The sequence below is a fragment of the Dromaius novaehollandiae genome, chromosome 2 (genome assembly GCF_036370855.1).
Source record: "Dromaius novaehollandiae isolate bDroNov1 chromosome 2, bDroNov1.hap1, whole genome shotgun sequence".
In the NCBI taxonomy this organism is placed as follows: domain Eukaryota; kingdom Metazoa; phylum Chordata; class Aves; order Casuariiformes; family Dromaiidae; genus Dromaius; species Dromaius novaehollandiae.
Window position 1 is genome coordinate 48,992,628 of NC_088099.1, and position 22,927 is coordinate 49,015,554.

Here is a 22,927-nt window from a genome sequence, read left to right on the forward strand (position 1 = left end):
TCTGTTTGCCCAAGTAAAAAACAGTTAGAGTTGAAACTGGCAGAGCTAACATGCAAGTGATATTAAAATTCAGTTTTGGAAACTTAGCAAATGCGGTGCTTTGGGACTGAATCCCTCCCATGCAGGAGGAGAAAAAGGCCTAGTTGTTTGGAAAGTAGTCTCTGCAGACGATATGTTAAAGATATGTGGAAAAAAGATCTATGCAAACCTATAAGCATCCATTGATTGATGATATAATTGCATTAAATTTTGAAGTCTCTCAGAAATGGATAAATTTGCATTTTCACCTTCTCTTTTACACAGACCTGTCCTTGGAAAGAATGCAAAAGTTTGCTAGTTTCATGACTCTGTGAGGTAAGCAGTGGTCTTGGATTTGGCATAAGACATTGGGTTGATTCTTGGGATGTGGAATGGGTGACTTAAAGTTCACTTCTCATTTGAGAAAGAAAGTACAGTTTTGCACATGTTGTTTTGAAAGAGTTCTAATTCTTTATGCCTCTGATGGTGAGTGTTCAGATTGAAAACAAGCGGACAGTGTTTTCAGGCTGCCTGAGCTCCCATGGCTCTGACTTGTGAAAATCTCTCTCCCTTCCTTCCTCTGTCTCCCTTCCTCTCTTCCTCCTTTCCTCCCTCCCTCCTCCCCCCTCTTTCTCTGTAGTTGTAAGGGTCACTTCTAAATGACATAAGATAAGCTATTTTGGTTTTAAGATATGTAATATTTTATATATGTAACAGTATGTGATATGTATTTGTAAGACTAAGCAAATACTGTATTATAATTGCAATGATATTATAATATTAGTGAATGAAAGCTATGTTGAATTAATAAACTATGGTATCCTGAAGTTTTTTGTGGGGCCACATGAACCATGATGCATAATTAATCAATGGCTATGTAAAGAAGATGGCTTGGAGATTAAAGGTATTTTGAAAAACAGCTCCTTATGCTGATTTCATATTGCTTTTGCTGTGCTGGGTTGGGAAAATCAGAGCACTTGCTGAAATGTTTTGTTCTTAACACTGATTTTGGTTTTAATAGTAGTTTGCATCTAATTTGGCTTTTGCTGTGCAAACAAATCTCACTTTGTGTGTATTTAAATGATTGTTTAGAGGCATGAACTTCACTGCTATAATAAAGCTGAGAAGCCTAAATGATGCATTTGAAATGTTCCTGAACAGTGTGGAGCTCAGGTTACTGCTGTCTGGATTCTCTTCTTCCAGAGATCCCAGCCATGGCTGAAAGGTAATTGCACCATGTCTCTGGATGTAGTTATAATAGCCATTTACATTGTTTCCTGAAGCAAAGCAAAGCCTGCAATAGTGGCCAAACTGCTCACATCCCAAGAAAGAGCTCTTCCAGTCTTAAACTCTGGCAGTAACCACAGTCTCCACGTCCTTGGCTTGCTGTGGAGCTGAAAGACTTTTTTTCCCTTACAATAAGCATTCTGATGTATGAGTGCATGACCCAGCAGAATTGGATGAAATTCAGGAAAACTCAGGTGGTTTATACCCAGGAGGCCAGCAGAAGATGTGGGGCAGCTAGTCACATCTGCCCCTTCTCTGATGAGCTGTGCCAGAAGCTGCTGTAGAGCCCTGGGGGTCCATAACCCCCAGTCTGGGCAGTACTTCCCCACTGCCAAAGCACAGATGACAGCTGGTCCTGCCTGTGGCTGATCAACACCTCAAACTGGGCAGGATCCATACTGTCCCTTAGCCACCCAGCCTGATGGCAAAAGGAATGGATAAAAGCCATGCCAACTATAGTAGCCTCTGGACTGTTCTTTGCTTGGTAGGTTTGGTTTACTTCAGTGTTGTATTGCACAGGCTTAAGTCTATTGCTGCATCTTCTTGCCACCTCATTCTGAGGTCAGAGCTGATGCCCTCTTGCTCACAAGGAGAGCATAGGCTATGAAATGTACGTTGCTTTTCAGATATGTTTTACTAATTCCATTGTATTAACATGGAATAGGATGCCAAGATGAAGGAAAAATATATTGCTTTGTCAGCATACATAAATTTGCACTGCAGTTTAATCAGCAAACCACTTTTGGTTCTGACATGATTTTGAAGCTCTCTGTAATAATATGTTGACACTGATTAGCTAACTTTTACTGTGTGCTTTTGTAGGGTTAATTCAGGAATTGTCTGGAAAGACTTCCTGAAAGGGGATGTGTACCCTGATCTGTCCCTCTGTATCTGAGGACACAGCAGGGCAATTCAGTTTGGGCTGCCATGGGACAGAAAACCTCAGGTTTCCCTGCCTTTTTTCCTCCTTCCTTGAGCATGTCAGTGTGTGTGCTTAAGTCTGGGATCTAAAACCTCTGCCTGAAGGGAAGCAGAGATTGTTGCAGAAAAGGCTGTAGGAGAGGCTATTTGGGAATGGACAAGAACTTGACACAATTTGTAGTTTTTCTCAAGAAGTAGAAAGATTTTCTGGAAAATGCAATTTCATGCCAACCAAAGCTGTTTACAAATTCAGGTCAGATTTACAGAATACTTTTAGCCAAAACAAAAATGACTGTAAAATTTGGGAAATGTCAAAAAAATTGGGGAACTTCAAACTGTTTTCTTCTCAAGAACACAAGAGCAAAATGAAGAGCTGGATTCATAAAACAAGCTAAGGCAGCCCCACTTTTAACTAACCACACAGCTACAAAGTCAGTCACCAAGAGCAGGAAACCTAGCTTCAAATCCTTTTGCTGCAGGACATCACATCCTATGCCTCCAGTATGGCCATAACCATCATGCAGCGGTGGGAAGTATTCTGGGTTGAAATACTCTGTTTCTTCTATTGATGCTGGTCTCTTTTGGATAGGACACACAGGTATTTATAGGCCTAGTGGCAAAGAGCAAGGGAGCATGATCCTGCAGCAGAATTAACCCTGCTGTAGACCAGACTGAATCCACACCATGAAGAATTTCTGCCTAGGCTTCACTGGGCCCCAGCCATGTATCTTGCATGTGAAATCTCACATTTCTTACCATTTGTCAGGGCACTGTGGGGGGCCAGTGACTCGCTGGGGCCAGTATCAGTGGGGGTTCCCGGTGGCGGCAGAGCTGGGCCTTGCAGCCAGGGCCTGTCCCACCACCCCACAAGAGAGCAGGGCTGCCGGGGGCAGCTGAGGCAGCCCCAGCCCCAGGCATTGGGCACCACCTTGAGGACAGGGATGGGCTGAGGCCAGGCCAGGTGGTCACCAGGTGGTGTTGGCAGGGCCCGTGGCTGGGCAGGGGCCAGGCTGCAACGTGGTGGGGCTGTCTGGGAGCCTCTCCCCATGGTGCCATCAGGAAGGGGGCGGCCTCCAGCTGATCTGGTTTTGAGCTGGCCTTGAACTCCAGCACCAAACCCCTTGAGGGGGACATGCTCAGGGCCCTGACACCATTTTCCGAATTTCCTGAAGAAATCTCTCACCTTTCCCTGCCATGGAGAGAAGGGAAGAGATGGAGACAGATCACTGCACGTGAAAATTTTGGTAAAATTAACGAGCAGACCTCAGTAGAAATGACCGGGCCTTGCCTGTATGCCCCTTAGGCCAGGGCGAAGACTAAGTGGTGGCCTTGCTGCCTATCTTATATTCAAGGTTCCCACATGGAAGGAGAGATCCTGGTTTTGGTCCCTGCACCAGAGCATGTTTGAGGATTTCAAAGTGGGATAGCAGTAGGAGGGAAGGTAGGTCCTGATGGAGTTACCTCCCCATCTCCCCTGGTGTGTGTCAGCCTTCCTTTTTAGGATGAAACTGAATGAAGTAGGTGTTTTGTGTTGAAAAACAAGTTCATTAGACGTGTTACTGAGTCCTCATGTATAAGAGTCCTCATGAGAGTCTTTATCCCCAGTAGTCCTCAGTGAACGTTTTGCTGACTCTCTTTAAGCTCACAGAGAGTTGCATGTGGCAACTTCAACTGAGCACAACAAGGAGCACGCAGGAGGACTTTGCAAGGTCCTTTGCGAGATAATGGCGACCATTTCAGATTTACTGTAAAATACTAGTTAGTATTATGTTGATAATGAAAACCCTATACTGCTCTTGCTTTATACAATGTTATTCTCTAAATCTCTGTTGCATTATTTGCATGTGGGCATGCATGAATCAGATACAAAATTTTGTCTTGAGATCCCCAACAGCTAAAAAGTGTTAAAGTAGCCACAGATTAAAACAATCTTTGGAGAGCCCTGTTGTCAATCCTGTCCCTGACTTGCACAAAAAACTTCCTTGTCTATAGTTCTTTCTTTTTTTTAGATGAGTGGGCTACCTGCTGAAAGGGAAAATGAGGACAGCTACCTCACCTTTGCCTGTTTCTCCTTTCCTTTGTTTTATTCCAGACTCCTTCAAAGTAAAAGTTGTAGGTAGTAGAAGTCAGCTTTCCCACCTTTAGCTATCTGTAGCCGACTAGCTAGTTAAGGGCTCCCTCTATAGTCAATAGACAAAGGTACATATTTGCAGAGGGTAACTGCCTCTGTCTTAAGCTGCTCCACCTTAAGCTAGAATGAGTCACTTTCTGGGAGGGTCTCTGTTCCTCTTTGTAGCTATAGAGAGAGCCTAGGCAATGAGTTCAGACTAGACAGCTAACACTTAGGCTGATAACATTGAGTTAGACGAGCCCCATCAAATGTTTCAAATAACCTGAATGAAATCTTTGGAGCTTTTGGTGAGGAAAAACAATTCTTTATTTTGAAAAAAATTAAACCAAATATTTTAGATTTGCTATTCCTTGGGGCTGAGGTTGGCTTTTGCATCTGAACCTGATAATAGTGGCTACGTCCTTCACTGAAGGGGAAGACACCCACGCTTATATCTAAAGGCCTTAGTCTCACTGATGACCCACATGGGTGCAGGAACAGATTTACTAGAATACTGTGAGGACTATACCCTGCTTATGCTAATGAAGACTGCATATTCTCCAAGTCATGTCACAGAACTGGGCTTGTGAGGGCCCTCCTTCTCTTTCCCTACATCCTCAGAGCCATGCAGGTGTTCTGAAGGGACATGTGTGTTTTCTTACTATGGTTTAGAAGAATTAGGAAGATGCATATAAACAAAACAAAACCCAATTTCTATTAATGGAATATGAAAGTTGCATTGTCAACCACTCAAGAGTCACAGTACTCCCCGACGACTTTGGAGCATATCACAGAGCCCTGGAAGAGTAAGACCTGACAACAGAGATGTAAGTAAATTGGGAGCTCAGCATATTCTTAACATAGTCTGAGTTGCTCACAGGAAGAACTGCATTAGGAAGTATCAGATACAAGCTGCCCTTCATGTAAACCTCTTGTGTACATGCACCATGATGCCTCCTTCAGTCTTCAGGAGCCATCCTCCTAGCTGAGGGACTGGTTATTCAGGATTCTTTTTATTGTCTATATATAGAGAGTGTGTGGATCCAGGCCTTATTTTAACATATGCTATCCAGACCCTTCTCTGATTACAGAATTTTGCTTCTTCTCTGATCATGTCTGTAGTTCTGTTAGGGTAATGTCTGATTGCTTCACAGATATTACTGGATTTGCTTTCTCACTGCATTTATGAGATGAATCAGTACAGTTATCTCTGTTTTGCAATGGAAAAGCTGAAGTGCCAAAATTATGAATAATACTCTCAAGCTTCCATTCGTTTGGGGTATCTAGTTTAATAACTGTTTTTTTCCCCCAAAGTAAATGGCATTATGCTGGGACAAGGTTCCTATCCATTGGAGCTGCACCCTGTGCTTCTTATTCTTGGTCTTCATCTTGGGTCCTGGGACATGAGGAACGCAACCACAGAGGCCACCTAAGAGAAGATGAGTTTAAGTGGAATAGGAAAGTGCTTAATTTACATGCTAGAACTAGATGCTTAAAGTCAGGTAGGATGAATTCAGGCCTCTGTGCGTTAATCCCTTGGTGGATTTTGTGCCTGCGCTATGATAGACTTGCAGATTCCAAGATTATTTGTGACATGGGATTAGGCAGCTCTGAAATGTAAGTTTTCCCTGATTTTGCTTTCTGGGTACCTGCAGGGTTCTCCAAGGAAGCTGCATACTAAAAGCACAGCCAGCCCCAGCTATCTCCCATCTATCAAGGGACTTGTCTCTGTTTCATTACTCTGCCCTTGTCTGGTGAAGCCAGCTTTACCTCTGAGAAACCCCTGCGTGAGGAGTTAAGCAGCCTGAAGCCAACCTGGTGGCCATGCTACACCAAATTATATAAATACTGAATCTGACCCTAGTCATCTCCTGACAGGTTTTATTTATGGGGTGGAGACACCATTTCCTTAGTAGATTCTGTACAGAAAATACAAGAAAACACTGTGCTTGAGGTAGGTCAGCAAAACCTGCTTTCTCATACTCTATGGTAAGCTAACCACACCACAGAATTTGTGATACCACATGCATGCTGTTCTCCATCCCCAGCAACTGGGGATCACTGTGGTGTCTTCTGTACTACGGTGCGGTAAATTTTACTACATTCTCCCTTTTTTTTTTACTTAGCACTAACTGCTGTCTCATAGCAGGAATGGAAGAGCTAGTTTACAGCTTTGTCCACAAGTGAGGTATTTTACAGCAACTCTGTTAGCTGAGCAGATGCGGATAAGCTGTTTGTGCCACAGTGCAAAACATTATCAGTGTTAGTAAGCATGGTATGAAGGCAAATCCGTATGTATTTGTGAAGCTCTCAGATTACATTAAAATGATTATTTTATGCAGGTATATTTAGAGCATGCAAACCAGCTTGCAGTTCTTCTTGGAAGAGATTGTGTAGGTGTTGAGACAAAAGCGAGCCACAGATAAGTGATAAAAATAATTTAAACTGAAGAGCTATCTGAGCAAAAGAATTCAAAGGAAAACTGGCATTTCTGCCCAAGTTATAGTAAAATATGCCAGGATTAAGTCCTATATAAAGCTTTAAGTGAATCTTAGCAAATTTTTTTTTTTTTTTTTTTTTTTTTTTGCATTGCTTGAAGTGCGCTTGGATTCACCTGAATTTCAAAACCAAAACTCTCTCTGGTATGTTTCTTTGGGGAATTAGCAACTTACAGTGATGCTCCTTCTTAAGAGGACTTCTTTAAGTCACAATATATTTTCAATACTATTGGCAATAAAGTTGTCTTTGGATAATGGAGATGTTTACTGTCTTTTTTTACACTGACTAGGGACAATTTCTTATCTCCTAGTTGTTCATGTGTTAAATGCATTAAACATTGAATACCTACCTCACAGACACTTCCAACTGCCAGCCAGCCTCCTCCCTTCACCCAGTTCATCCAAGAGACAGGCCAAGAGTCAGGCCTAAACCCCACAAACCTACGTTTTTTCACTGAAATGGGGCATCTCTCTTGAGATACAGCCAAACATTTTCTCTCTCTTAGAAAAAAGCCTAGACAAATGGGGGCCAAAAGCTCTGGACACCAGCCACAACCTGAAATAACAACGTACCAGAAATCTGTAATAGGTGAAAACATAATTTATTAGCTAGCCTGTGAATAAGTGAAGGAGCAGAAGAACGGGACCTCTTAGGAGAGGAGACAGCCTGGTCAGCTGCCACGGGTGTGCACTGGGATGGGTTAGAGAGGATAGCTGGTTATCTCCTCCAGCTGAGGAGAAGAAAAGGAACCGGTGACATAGAGAACTAAGGCAGACTTGGAAGTCATCTAGGGGCCACCAGAATTTCAGCAGAGCTCTGAGTTTTTCAAGTCCCTAATGAAAGTTGAAGTTAGGCAAGCTTAAGAATTTAGTGGCAATTAAGAAGTCATTTCAGCAGAAAATTGTAAACCTCAGGGAGTTTTGTATCTCACCTGTGGGATCATTTATTAGTTCATATGAGGTTTGTTAGAATGTATTTCTAATTACAAGCAAAACCCACACCAGATCTCTGGAAGAGGATGGTAAGGTGCATTTCTGTAGCCAAAATGGTAGTGTAGAACTTCAAATAGTTATAGTGAATAGACAAAAATGACTGATTTCATTGGTCTGGCTGGTCCAGCTCTTCCTGCTTATATCTTTATCTTTAATAAGAGGTAAAGAACATAGATGTAATTTTGATCTTTTTAACACTGATGGCAATCCCAGAAAAATGATACACTAATCTTGATGACTATCACATCCTGTCACACCAAATTCAGTGGCAGACCCCAAACATGTGACAGAATCTGGCTTTAAACTGATTATCATGTACAGATCTGTCAAATCTCAGGCCCTCAGGGTAAGGCACGCTCACTCATACCTGTCTCGGGTTTCTCCAAGGTGGTACCATATCTCACACATTTGTGGTGCAACAAACCAGCCTGTTTCCCAGGGTACTGGATGCTGCTAGTTGGCCTGGTCTGTGGGGGAAGTGTTACACTCAAAATCTTGTTACAGGCAAAAAGGAAACACACCTTATGCCTAAAGTCAAGAATTTATTGTTAGTATAATTGAAATCTTAGCAGTCTAATCCAAGAATCGTTATTAGTCCAAATCCAATTATCACAGAAAAAAAGCAGAAGAAACAAAATAAATACTCTTGGACAGAAAAAGTCTCAATAATCATAATGACAGTAATTGCAGTTATTAGATGTTAGAGACTCCTGAATCTGGAGAAATAGGCCTTAGGAGTGAGAAGACTCATAAGTGGAGTGCTCCAGAGGAATGAAAAAGCGATAAGGAAAGTGAAGGCTCAAGACCGTGTTACACTGAGTAGCAATTTCTGAGTAGGAGCGTTGCTAAAACAGTTCCTGGAATTAAGAGCAGTGCCAAGTCATAACTTCTTGTTTCCCCCCCTCCCACTGAGAGATGAGTATGTCAATTTTTTATCACACAACTGTACAAATAATATGTGACACCTGGATTTTATGCACTTTAAATGATAAAGGTAGCTGTAACAGCATTAAAAGAGAGTGTGGAACAAATGGGTGGGATATAAAAACAAGGCAAAAGTGCAGCACCTGAGCTTGTGGAGATGCACATCAGAAGAGCCAGGAGAGAAACAGAGGCAGGAGCTGCCATGCTGTTTGCAAGCAGGGAGAAGCCCAGGGAGATCCTGCCCCTGGAGAGACAAAGTGACAGCCAGCTGGACTCCGGGTGCAGGGCCAGACCTAGAAATGAGTGTACATGTGCTATGTTGTATTCAAGTTATTTGGAGCCCTCATTTTGGAGCATGCGTTTTACTCAACAGCGAGGAAGGCAATGATTCCGAAAAACTGCCCCTGAGGCTTGATGCTGTTCCTGTGACCGGTCTAAAGAAACAGGTTTGAAGAAGAGTATTTCCCCCTCCCTCCCCCAAACTGCAAACACTCAGGATGAAATTTGTATACCTTTATTACTAGCTGCACTAGAGACCTGTAGCATAGTTAAAAAAGAGTGGATAGAAATACTTGGATAACCCCTCTATGCCTGTGTCTGTTTGTGTGTAAGTAGCTGCATGTGCTGCCGAGTTTCTGTTCACCGCAGCACTCTGTGGTAGTGCAGGAGTTTAATGAGGGACTCGGAGCAATCTCTGGTCCATTTTTAGAAGGCCCTCGGTATAACAACCACAGGCTATCTGAGGTTTGACCTTAACCCACTGACTTCTTGAAGTGCCCACCTAAGAAAACATGCTGTGTATTTCTAAATTTAGGAATAAATGTTTTTCTTAGAAATCTGTAATTAGCCAATAACTATTAGCCAAGGCCCATTTTCTTCAAATCAAAATGTGCAGGTATGGTTTCACTCCTTCCCAGGTTCCATCCTTTCTTCATGCGTTCCTTTTGGGTGCTCGGAGGCCAGTGACAGCACCCGCAGGTCACGTGTGGCTCCCCTCTCCAATTTTAGGGAAGTGGCAACTCTGCGGTGAGCCCTTGGGGGTAACTGCCTCAGATCAGTCTACGCACCGGTCGCATCTGTGTGTCAGTCCCTGCAGTTTAGCTAGCATAGATGCTGGGCACGTACCACTCCCCCTGACCCAGCCAGCCCAGGCAAGTCAGGCTGAGGGTGTACACAAGCTCCTGAGCAAACTTCCCTTTTCTCTGGGCCAAAGCAACTCCCCCTGACCCAGCCAGCCCAGGCAAGTCAGGCTGAGGGTGTACACAAGCTCCTGAGCAAACTTCCCTTTTCTCTGGGCCAAAGCAAACGTGGCTCCCAAATTCATTGGCTTCAAAAGCAACTTAAGAGGCAGCTCAGTGATTGGCAGCAGCCAGTTTCTCTCACTGTTGTTCCAATTACTTCTGAAAAGCAATATTTTACTGCCATACCCTTTTTAAACACCCTGTTCTAGGTTCCCAGGTAGCTGATGGGACTATCTGGCTTTGTCCTATCTATTAAAAAAATCTCCTCTCCCAGCTACGCAGTCAGGGGCTTCTTCACATCTCCCTTGTTCTCACTGTCGCAGACCACTGATATCCATGTCCCTGAACCATTAGAAAACCTGAGTGACTTCCCAAAGCCAGTGCTAGGGACATTTTTGGTGCATAGTTCTTAATAAGTGGAGAAGTATGTTTACTTTGCGGAGCATAGAGACATAAAAGCTAGGTCCAGGAGCAGCAACAAGCCTATTAGTCATAACACTCAGCTGCTAATTAGCCTGAGCTCAGCAGCATGCTTTTTTGACTTCATAGGTTTGTGTGACATGCTCTCCCTCTGTGGTACTGTGTAGGCACATTTCTCATTTCAAAGGTGACTGTTTTCTCTTCGTGGTTCTGTACTGCTTGCGATAGAAATCGCACTGGAAAAAAAGTGATTTCTAGCATGTAAAGGACACTTTTTCTGGGTCTTTTCTGTCTAGTATGTGTGACTTGTGAGCTAACCTTGATATTGTCAAATAAACTGCAATGGCTTCAGAATTTCATGAACTAGTTGCCAAATACTGCAACCTGTTGAGAGTGTGTAGTTCCAGGGCCTGAAACCTGCTTGGAGCTGCCAGTGACAGGAGTCTGTCAAGGGGCCACTGCCATCAGAATCTGATTGGCAGCAAAATACAGCTGGTGGGAGTGCAAAAACCCTTTAGCTTTTCAGAGACATATGCTAATGGTTTCTCAGACTCACTGAGAACACTAGCATAAGTAATTTAGAATTATGAGAAGAAGTTTAATGTGATTTTCTACCAGAGGTGTATCATCCTGAAGTATTGTGTTGTTTCTGATATCACTTCAGCAGGTGGTTTCTATGGGTTGATTCCCCCTCTTTCATACGCCTTAGGCATCTTAACTGAGAATCTTACCCGTGCTTTTCTCTTTAATTTTAGTCCAGTAGCTTGAGCAGATGCGATCAGAAAACTGAATAAATGAAATTGCAGTATTTAGTCAGAAATGATTGTCCAGTTTTCCTCCCCAAAACATGGAGAAAGTAAGGTAAGTAAACATTTTGTACAAACTCTGTGGGTTGTCTCCCTTATTCTTCTGTCACTGCTGCTGTTGGGAAGCCATAGCTGCTTAGCTAGGTCACAGAAATCAATGCCTGCTAGGGGATCAGGACAAATCCAAATGAATGCAGAACAATACAGTGCTCTTCTGTGCTCTCAAACGTGGTACAACTCTTCATTCCTTCCTTATGGAAAAAGCAAGGCTTCATGGGGCTGAAGAGGGAGAGCAAGAGTGTGCACAACCTCAAAATACTGTTCCTGAATAGACAGAACCTAGCTTTAAGATATTTTTCTTCCTGGAAAACAGTTTCCCTTGTTCACTCTTTTTATCTCCCAGCTGACTTCTTGAGCCCTCATCAAAACATGTTTCTCATGACCTCAGCTTGGGGAGATGGGCCAAATGGACACATCTAAAATTCAGTCTCGCTTCTTCCTAAGGTTGGGCTGTCTCATGGCAAGCCAATATGGTTGAGGAACATCATTGCAAATCCTGGGAACCTTGCATTCTCAGGCTGGAGAAAAGTCAGCAGGAATCACCACCACCTCTTATATGAGGCTTTTTCTTTCCTAGTTCTACTTGGCACTACTAAACAGTTTTCTTATAATTTATTTATTAAAAAAAATCTGGGCCGAGTTTTTGAGCACTCACAAATTTGGATATTTTGTTTTACACTGTTGAACGGTCTCAGATAAGAATAAGTTCAGACTTTACTGTCATAGTGTCATAGGCTTTATACTACAAAAGAGCAGAGAAACATGAAACAGGAAAGTGAAGGATTGTGAAACATGTTAAATGAAAATCAAGAGGTAGAAAGTTCAAGCAGAGTCAGACACATTTTAGAACTAGCTAGAGAAATGTTACAACATACGAGAAGTGGTACTTAGCACTTTAGCTGGCAATCTGACACCTCTCATAGGTGTGACAGCTCAGTTCCTGGAGAACATTAATTACTGTAGTTGTACAGCATCTAATTAGGAGATTGTTCTGCTCACAGCAGTAATTTCCTCATTCCACCTCCTTCAGAATAATAATCAACTTTCCACTGGAAACAATGGGACAAGATTGGGCCAGATATCTTGGGCATATATATTTGCATTACTACCCACAAGACCAGAAGTCCATGACATCAAATCTGAATGTTCCTCAGTGCTTTTGCAGTGTTGTTTGCAGGTGCCAATATCTCAGCACATGAAAACTAGCTGATTCCAGCAATCTGATTACAAGTAGATTACAAAATTCTTTTACTAATTTTGCTTTGTGTCATAACTCTTCAAAATGAGGAAATAGCCCTTCTGCTACCTGTTTTATTCCAAGGAGAACATTGTGTTTGTGGAAGAGGCCAGATTGTTGTTGACAAGTTCCTACATAAACCAAAATGTATAATGGAGGAAATGGCAGTACCAGTTCCTTGATATTATCCTGCTAGTGTAGAGCTTCACCTTGCTTTTGATCTAACAGTGCTGTTAGCCATAATTGCTTCAGGGCATAGAAGTGCAAAAAAATTTGAACTTTGCTGTGCATCTACCTAGATTCTTTACTTGCTGATGACATGCAAGAGCAGCAAAAAATCCTGTGGACTGACCACATTAAGAATTAAATTATTCATTTAAAGAAGAGGTGCAATGCTTCTGAGAGCTTTGCTCTGCATGAGTACTTTTGGTGCTGATGGGTTTTTGTGTCTCTGTTCTGGTAGCTTATACAATAAAAGCAGCAAAATAGCCACTTGCATTATTCCTGTTTGCAGCCACATTAGACACAGAAAGATCCTTTTGAAAGGAAAAGTCTGGTCATCTTGATCGACTAGAGATCAAGGGAACTGAGCTGTGCTTGAGCAGAGGATGGGGGTTTCAATCTACCTCTCAGGATTCGTAAATACTCAAATGCAGCAGTGGAGGAGAAGGAAGAGGAAGCTCTACGGTGAGCCCCGCAAAACCTCCTTTTTGCCTTCTTCATTTAAAGCTTCACCTATCATTTATACTAAATTCTGCTACTGCTCCCCTCCCTGCTTGATTTCAGTGGAAGCTATATGAAAGAGTAACAGAAACCAGAGAGTTTGGCCCTTGTCTTGTAATCCAGAGGGATCCCCGATCTGCTGCTGGAAACACTGCTGTTTTAATGATGCTAGAGTGTCATCATTAAAACATGATGCAAGAGTGTCTTTGAAGCATTTTAGGTTCCCACTTGCAAAATTTCATGATGGCAGTGCCTGGTTTTGGTTTTTTGTTTGGTTTTGGGTTTTTTTTTTTTTTTTTTTTTTTTTTTTTTTTTTTGAGAGGGAAGGGTTTGTGCAGCTCTTGACAAATCAAATGGATCAGGGCAAATTGTTTGCTATTTCACACCTGCTCAATTTCAGTCAGGAAAAAAGCTGCTAAAAAGCTGCTGTTTAGGACATAATTACTTCCTAAAATCTAGAGGCAGGACACTCTCCGCAGATACTTTATATCCTTGAAGGCAGCTCCTTGGTCCTGTAAATCCCATGCAGTGCAGATAGGACCAGCACCCCCTCTTTGATCAATGCCACCTTACATCTTTTCCAGGCAGCCAAGTAACAAAACTTTTGATTGCCGGTTTTGTGCTATATAAACTGCAGTGGCACAGTTCACTGGGTTAGTGTGAGTGTGAGAGCTGGTCAGAAAACTTTTCCATCCCTCCTTCTTCTCAAAATACCAAATAAGAAAAAATATACATAAAACTTCTGTTTCTTCTCCTTTCCATTTTCATCTAGAACATCAACAGGTAAGATGATAAATTTTATCGCACATTTTAAACAGAAATATTTTGTCCAAACACCAAAAGGGTCATAGGAGCAAGGTATCTGACATGAGATCCTGGCCTGTGTATCTTTTTAAAGTGCCTGCACAGTAAGAAACATAGAAATATGTCAATAGAGGGCTTCATTTTCTACATCCTAAAAGTCTTCAGAAAAGTAAAAAATATGATAATTAAGTTGCAGTGTATCTCTCACCCATTTGGAGAATAAAATCTAGAAATGTTAATTATCTCTTACAAAAGAAAGAAGTCTTTGCTGTCTTTCTTATGTAGTTAGTGGCAAGAACCATTTAGCACTAGGGTTGGAAACATATTTTAAATTCTTAGCAGTCATAAAATAAATGCATTTACATTTTCAGAAGGAAAGATAAGCTTTTCCTTACACTTTTTCTTACCCTAGAAAATATAGTCTTTAGCAATACCTAGGCTGTGTCCTTCCCACAGTTTCAGGTACTCTCTTGCTCAAGTTCTAAAAGTTAGGTTGCAAGAATATTACCCCAACATAAATGTTATTTTTTCATTGTGAATTTTTGTTGGGATTTTGAGAACAAATGTTGCTTAGCAATGTGGAGACAAGCCCTTTTTTCCTGGAAAGCTCCAAGGTACCTCTCACTTCCATCAGATGTATTTTACAGGACATAGACTGAAAATCAATAAGAGCATCCTTTCTTTGTCTTCATCTAGGATTGCAGGTCCCTGGAAATAAATTCAGCAGCCAAGACATACAAAGATACAGTTAATACATTTTATTCAAGCAAACATTTCTAAAATGGCAGAAAATAACATATAGAAAAAGAGGCTCTGAGCTGATGTGATACATGCTATTTTGTGATATTTATGTTTGACAGCAAATGGTGAGGGCACAGAACTGGAGGACGACCACCTCCATAGATAACACAGACTAGCAGACTGCATAGCTGTTGACATACTCGGTTTATATAAGCTACAAGTAACCAGTGTAGGGAACACCTGGAGGTGTTGATCTGCTGTTCTTGAATGCTTTGCAGTGAAAGGCTGCTCTGGGCAGCAGCGGCTCCAGGGACCCCCAGCCAGGACCTCCAGAGAAGCAACAAAGGCTCAAGCTGAGTCACCCCTTTATTTGGGAGCGGAGGTAAAGGGAGAGAGTGATGGTGGTGGCTGAGATGATTCCCTCTTTGCAATACAAAGTAATTCCATATCTGTCCCTTTCCCTGCCTCCCAGCAGAATGTCTTATTCCTGTCCCAGGGATGTAGGGATTCATGTACGAAACAGCTCCTGCAAGTCAGAGCATATTTGGCAGTGAGGCAAAAGCAATACTTTCATCAGAGGAGAAAATATGTACTAGAGGAAGCACCCTGTTTGCTTAAGTATATTAAAAGATTCTAAAACTTAATTAAAGATTACCCTCGAGCAAGTTTGGGAGGTCGCCATTTTACAAAGGCACCAGTGGTCATAGAAAGTTAACATTGAGGCTGACCGCGCAGTATTTCGCAGCTCATCCTGAGAGGAAGTATGAGTATGCTGGGCCACCCCAGGAGGATGCCACATGCATGGTATAGCCTACGGGGCTGTGTCAGTGCTTAGGGCAACTATTCCCTCCAGAAAAAGGTAGCCCAGGGTGGTTTACAGCACCCCTGTGCTTTCAGAGTAGCCAGAGAGCTGGGTGGGTGCCGAAAACGACTGACTGGACACGACGCCTCCAGCAGGACTCGAGAAGAGACGGACACAGGACTGAAATAGTCCTTTAAGATGGGCCTTGAACATCACCCCAGCAAATGCATAGATCACGGGGTTCAAGCAGCAGTGGATGAAGGAAACACTTTCAGTCAGCTGCAGGGCCAGAGCTATCCAGTAGCTCGCCTTGCAGTCGTTGATGAGGTACAGGCTCTGCAGGGAGTCTAGGAACAGCACGATGTTGAAGGGAGCCCAGAAGAGGAAGAAGACAATGACAATGATGAAAATCATCTTGATCGCCTTGATCTTGTTCCGATTTTTGCATTTTTGCAGGTTTTTCAGTATCTGGGCGTAGCAGTAAACGAGGATGCTGAAAGGAATCAAGAGGCCCAAGATATTGGCTCCAAACTGAGAAGCGACCTTCCAGGTATTGCCACCTGAGGGGTATGTGGGGACGCACTGCATAGACTGCTCAATCTCCAGCTGCTGGTTGAACACGATGTTGGGTACAGAAGCCAAGCCAGCCACCAGCCACAGGATTAAGCTGATAATTATGCCACAAGAGGCTGTCCGTATCCTCACAGCGTAGACAGCATGGACAATTGCTATATACCTGTCTATGCTCATGAGGGTTATAAAGAAAATACTGCTGTAAAAACCTGTGTAATAAATGCCAGCTGTTATCTTGCACATAGCATTGCCAAAAGCCCATTGGTCTGAAGCATAGTGGGCTTGGAAAGGGAGAGGCAAAACAAAGAGCATATCAGAGGCAGCGAGGTTCAGCAAGCAGATGTCAGTCATCGTGGTCAGCCTCTTCTTGGTCAGAAGAACCCAGAGGACCAAGGAGTTTCCCAGAAGGCAGAAGACAAACACAAGGCAGTACAGGATCGGCAAGAAGAGGGATTTAAACCTGTGAAAACTATTTCCTTCATCACACGGAGCAGTGTTTTCATCATATGCATAGTCATATTCCGTTGTGCCAGGAGACTCGCTCGTGGGATTCATCTCGGATACCTGCAGCAAAGAGTGAGAGGTGGAGGGCTGGCTCCCCTGGCACTGGCCTCCCAGGGCCCCCTTCGGCCCTGCTGCTCTGTGCTGCCTCAGGCCAGCGGATCGGCAGGAGGGACCACAGAAGGTGATCTCAGGCTTGCTGTCTAGGGCAGCCCTACTACCCAGTGGCTCTGCTGCAGTCACTCCTGTACGTGCATCAGCGTGAGCCCCAGGACGCTTTTGGTTCCCCCAAAAGCACCACCATGCCAGCAGGTTAGCCCCTCCTCATTATAGTGAGGGGGAACAATTTGTGGTCCAAATAGTTGTAACAGTGCAAAATGGTACAAAACATGTGCCTCATCTAAGAATCTTCAATTTCCTTGAACTTGGCACGGAGAACGGGACTGTCTTACCTCTACCATTAAGACCCTTATAAAAGTGTCCATCTCCTGACTGCAGAAGCCATCGGCCGTCCTCATAACCGCGGTTTTAGCTGAGCTGGTCAGGGCCAGATAGCAGGAGAGAGACACATACGTTATTTTTCCATGAGCTGGTGCAAGAGGGCATCCAACAGCAGCTGTGGCAGTGAGGAGTTCATGGGGCTACACAGCACTGCTTGCGGTGCTGAGCGCTGCGCTGCCGGGCAAGGCTGCCGCTCGTCTCCGAGTTAGCTGGTGTACAGCTCGGCTGGGTCTATCGACATAATGCAGCAGTTTCGAGCTCCTATCTGTTTTGCCCAACTTCAGTTTTCTAGTTTAGAGAAAGCCAATACAATTTGCAAGGGAGGGGATCTTGCTTTGTAATTTCTGAACAATTACAACGAATACAGCTTTAAAATATTCTGACCTATTTTCCAAAAGTGAGTCAGTGCTTTAGCCACCCTTTTTTTCAGATGGCACCTCACGGCCACCATAAAAGTGGATCTAATCTGCAGAGTTAAGTGTTTGCACTTTAAGAAGTATTGGCTCTTTCAAAAGTCAGAATTTCAAAGGAGTTTTGTTTCTCACTTCTAAAGAACTTGCATGTTTGTTGTGCATTTCACCTACGTTATGCTTGTTCTTAGAAGAACTTAAATACACCAGCAGACAGAGAGAAGCATTATTTTTACGGAGTCTTTAGTAAGAATCATTGCTGTTAGTAGCAGCAATAACAAGAATGGCAGCGATTAATTCATTAAATTTAGAGCATGTGCTCCCCTGAGTTAAAAACTGCAGTTAGACTGCTCAGGTGAGTGGAAAGTGAGATAACGGTGAAAATGATCATTTTCATATTGAGAAGGAAGGAATCAGAATCCACCCCTTCTAGCCTGGCTGAGCCACCTTGTGCAGGGAAAGAGGAAGATCCAGAGGTGCGGGAGAGGTGCGATGGGGCCAGTATTTGTCACCGCTCCCGGCGCTGATGCTGATCATGCCACACTGAACTGCCTCAGCTTTCCCCGCGGCATCAGGACTGTTTCCACCAGTGAATATGTAATGTTACCTGTTACAAATACAGCCCTCAACTCTACAAAATTCTTTGCTTAGGAATAATGAATAATGAGAGAAAAGCAGTGCTGCAATCTACACTGAGAGTATAATCCTGTGTAAAATTTTCCGCTGCACATAGGACATACCTATTATTAATTTCAATTTTGTTTTGATGCATACACCCCTAAATATCAGGATGTTGAGTCCCATGATAATGACTATTTATACAGCAAGTTATGGGTAGAAAGGTATATACTACTAACTCTTTTCATCTTTTTTTTCCATGCATGATGGCCATATACACCATGATTGTAAACCTCCCAGCAATAAGCTTGCTTTTCAGAGTTGCTTGTCAGAGGCCCCTAAAAAGCAGCCCATAGATTCAACAGCAAGAAGTCAAAAATGATCAAAGTACAATGAATATTGATATATAGATGGAATAGATATATAATCTAGACATTTATAAAAGGTGCCTCTGAGTCTGGCATAATTCAAAAGTGATTTTCCTGGGCTGCACAAAGACTGGAGATTCTCCACCGCAGACTTTCAAATTGCCTTCACACTGTTCAAGGCATCTCTTCCTTCGACAAGTTACTCCCAGAGCACAGCCTTTTCCGTTTTCTCCCCTCTCCACATCAGTTGGCCAAAACAGTCAAATTGAAAAATCAGCCGTCCAAAGGGTATGCAGAGAGACATAACTGTTGCAGGTCTCTCTGCAGCTTATCAAAATTACCAGAATTAGCCAGTTACTTTCAAGGCAGCTCATTAAATATGGATGGATGTTACCTTCGACTCGGCAGGACGCCGTCGCTCTCCCAGGTGGTCCTGGTCTCCTTCTCCTTCTCCCGTGTCCCTTCCTCTCTTGGGCTTGGGTGTCTGCGCGAGGTTTAGTCCATTGCTTGTGGAGATGGTTGAGATGTGGTGATTCGCAAATGTTGAATGGGCAGCTGTCAGTTACAGAAGAGTTTTTGAGACAAATAGAGGGCTTCGTAGCTGAGGTAAACAGGAAAAGAGATGAAAGGGCTTATAAACACATTCTGTGAAACAAAAATCAAATATGACTTTCTTTGAAGACGGTAAAGAGAACACGTGAACAGGTGCTCTCCTTTTAATGCAAGTGTGCTTAAACCGTCCTTCCTCCCAGCCAACCCTAGTTTAAGAAACCCCTAATTTCAGCAACAAATTGAAAAGTTCCTGTGTCTCCATCAGAGGACATGTATGGCTGGCCACATGTAATGCTAGACCCTAATAAATATATATAGATCCATTAAGTTCAATAGCTTTGCAATTCTTTTCAGCAGCTGATATATAATTTCCAAGAAACATATTTTGTTTTTTTCTTTTCTTTCAGCTGATATCAACCTGTATACTTCAGTCTGGTTTTGTCCATTTCTATTTGTAATGTATTAGCTTCCTGAGCAAACCAAGGACTAATAGCTACCTAGACATCTTTCCAGTCATTTTTTAAACAGACTTTATTTAAGTGGATATATTTCAGAGTTTCTTTGCTCCTCTGTTTTTTTTTAAGTACATATTAGTCCAGTTAGGACACATGGTCATGAACAAAATATTGAAACAAAGACAGGCTTGAATTTTTTTTCTTTTATATAATTACTTGAAATTACTTTTGTTTTATGTAATATTGGAAGTTATGATGGTGATGATGGTAAGTCAGCCAAATGATATGCTTTTCATCCGTCAGTCTCAACAACTGGTAAACACCATTTTCCTAATTTGTAGGAGTGCAGAGAACCCAGGTGATTTGCCTAAGAGCCCCAGAAAACTACGCAGCAGATCCAAAGTATGCCCATTATTAGTTATTAACCAGTTCTCTGGTAGCAGCTAGCAGCTCCAAACAAAAGTAGCTTCCCAGCTTGCTGGCTGTTACATAAAAGAGCAGTAAAAGGCAGCCCCAAAGAATGGAAGAACTAAATACTTAAGACAGACAAAAAAAAAGTGAGAAAATGGGCTTGGAAAAAAAGAAATAACCTTGTGAAGGACATGGCACCAGTCAGTAGCAGTGTCAGAAGGAAAAGCCCAGTCTTCTGAGGTATTCAAAATGCTGCCAGCCACCGGGGCAGCGTCCTGCCTCCAACCACCCAGTTAGTTTTATTACCTAAGAGAGACCAGTTCCGCTTTTTTCTTTTAATTTTGTGCAGAATTAACTTTTGGAACATTATTTTAGTAGAACTTTGTTTTATTTTATTCTCTATTGTGTGATGAATAGTATGCCAATAGTATGTCCTGGCATACAATACAACATAATGTAACTACATTATATTTACACTTCTGTTCTAAAAATCAGTAAGGTCAGTTGTATTTATTTCTTCTCATGATTGAAACATTTTATTTTTCCACTTAAGGATGTCCCTTTTTACTTGTTATTGGAGGCTTTGTGCATTAGTTTGGCTGATAAGTTATTAACACATATAAAAAAATTAAATGATAGTTTGACACAAAGCCTATAACAGAATGAAAGCTTCTATTAAAGATATATCTGCATGTTAAAACACTTACTCTTATTCTAAAATGAAAAAATATCTTTTCTTGAATTATTTTTTATTGAATTTATGATTTTTGCAAAAAGATTTCAGTTTAGTCTAAACATATTTTTTTTAATCAGGAAAAATTCCAGCCATGTATTTTCACCAGCTGCAATTCTAAATGGCTGGGTAAAATGAAGCATGAAGCTCTAAGAGTAAGCAGGGGTAAGAGAAGAGGAAATGCTATGTGTGTTCGAGAAAGATGGAGCGAGCAAGAAGGTGGTATGAAGGAGATATGCAGGACCTTGAAGGCAAGGCAAAGCACCAAACTAAAAGTGAAAAAAAACAAGATACAAGTGAACATGGCAACTGCCATGGCTGGAAGAAGGCTAATCGCTGTACTTCGGGCAGACCAGAGAGGATTGCAGTGTGGATACAGGTAAGAATTGGTCATAGGGAGAGGAAGGAAAAAGTGTGGTGGTGGTACTGTTTCGGAGGGAAATAACAGAATATAGAGTCTGACGTAATGTTTTCAAAAGCACCCTTGCTGCATTTTGAAAAGTGATAGACACAATCGAGTCCCTGTCCCTGCCTGGCCCTCAGAAAGATTTATGTACTTATGCCACTTCTGGCGTGGATTATGTTCCCGATGCACAACGGTCTTCTGGAACATTTAACTCCCTGTGAATAATGAAGAAAAATTCATTAAAGTGGACAGAATATGTGATTTTCAAAGTCAATGTAAGGAAGGGGGTAGAGAAGGGGTTTGAAGATGAAAATGGGGCTTTGGAAAGGTATTGTCCAGGACAGGGAGATAAGGGGGGGATCAGAAGGGGAGGCCCGCAGTAAAGGGGTAGATTTGGGAACTGTTGGCAGAAAGGATGATAATTCAGATGATGAAAACTAAGGAAGATGCTGGCGGGGGCAGGGGAGAACTGGAGGCAGATGTGATTGCTGCACAGAGCATTTGTGAGCGGGGTGTCCCACATGCCGGCACTTCTGCGGGTAATGCTCCCTTTTGACCCTGCTCTGCTCCTCCAGCAGCTCCTCAGGGACAAGCCTCCCTCCCCACCGTGCCGGAGAGGCACCGCAGAGCCCTGTGGCTCGGTGCGCTGGTGCCCCATCCCACCTGCCTCTCCCTCGTGTGCCGAGCCCCAGCCCGGCCCCTCCCGTGGGCATCCTGTGTACCTCCTGACAGCGGCTGACGGACAGGTAGTTTGGGGCTGTGCCTGGGTGCACAACATACTGCTGGGGCGGAAGGCGTAAGCGATAAAAAACCACCGGTTTGTTTGCAGGTGTGGATGCTGAAAGCGGTAGGGATGCTAAACTTGTGCTCAAAGGCATCAAAGAGGATATTTGAAAGGGTGGGCGCGCATTTCTGATTTTCTCCACAATCAGTCAGGCTGTAACAGCCTAATTCCCTGACACTTTTTTCATTTGAGCAGTATTCCCAGTATGCAGAGGTACAGAAGGGCGGCCCAAACTAACAGGGATTTTCTACTGAGCTGACAAACAGCCCTTTGAAGTGCATCTCAGGAAGATAAGAAAGCAGAAAATGTGGTAAACCAGTAAGAGGTGGTAATGAGCAAACACTGAAATTAAAGGTCACCTGTACTTGAAAGAGATGAACTCAAGTGGAAAGAGGTGAAAAGGGAAGTGGCAGGGCAACAGGAAGCACAGAGCCCATCGGAGAAGAGCGGCGGGCAGGAGCTTGTCTCAGCGTTAGTAAAACAAAGCCGGAGAAAGGATATGTTTGCTATGCACAGGCAATGCAGCAAAGAAACAGGGAAAAAAAAGGAGAGATGTTTAAGCTGATAGAAAGCATTGGCATGAGGGCAATATTAATGCAATAAGCGTTACTGCAGTATAAGCAATATAAGTTGTCCATGAGTGCCCCTGGGCTGAAGGGCTAGCAGGACGCTGGGGCTGTGGAGCAACCTTCCTGCCAGAAGAGAGCAGGCCAGCTGGTGTAAAACAGACCTTTGTAAGTGTGCAAAGAGGGCACCTAATTGGGGACTCTCACAGCAGGGGATGGGACAGCAGGCACCAGTCCCACGCTGGGCCTTGGGGTGCTCCTAAGGTGCTGGGTGGGAGCCTGAGGGCAGGGAAGTCTCAGATCTGTTTGCTAAAACCCACCATGAAATACACCCTAGAGGTCCCTCCTCCAGCAGCCCTTGCCGCTGCCTTGCAGCGTGACTCTAGTTATACTCAGTTTGACACTAGTATCAGTATTTGCACCTTCTCTTCATACTTTTTTGGGCTTTCCTGTGAGAGAGAAAT

The 22,927-nt window shown here is 43.0% G+C and overlaps 1 protein-coding gene across 1 annotated transcript; it reads right to left on the reverse strand.

The window, feature by feature from the left end:
- Positions 1–14,867: 14,867 nt before the first annotated feature.
- On the reverse strand, positions 14,868–19,179 carry LOC112979699 (C-C chemokine receptor type 8-like). The gene is made up of 2 exons (XM_026094091.2): positions 18,951–19,179; positions 14,868–16,722 (listed from the first exon to the last, which is right to left on the reverse strand). Exon 2 carries the CDS (start codon positions 16,711–16,713, stop codon positions 15,658–15,660), a length of 1,056 nt encoding a protein of 351 aa, XP_025949876.2. The 5' UTR covers positions 16,714–16,722; positions 18,951–19,179; the 3' UTR covers positions 14,868–15,657.
- Positions 19,180–22,927: the final 3,748 nt, after the last annotated feature.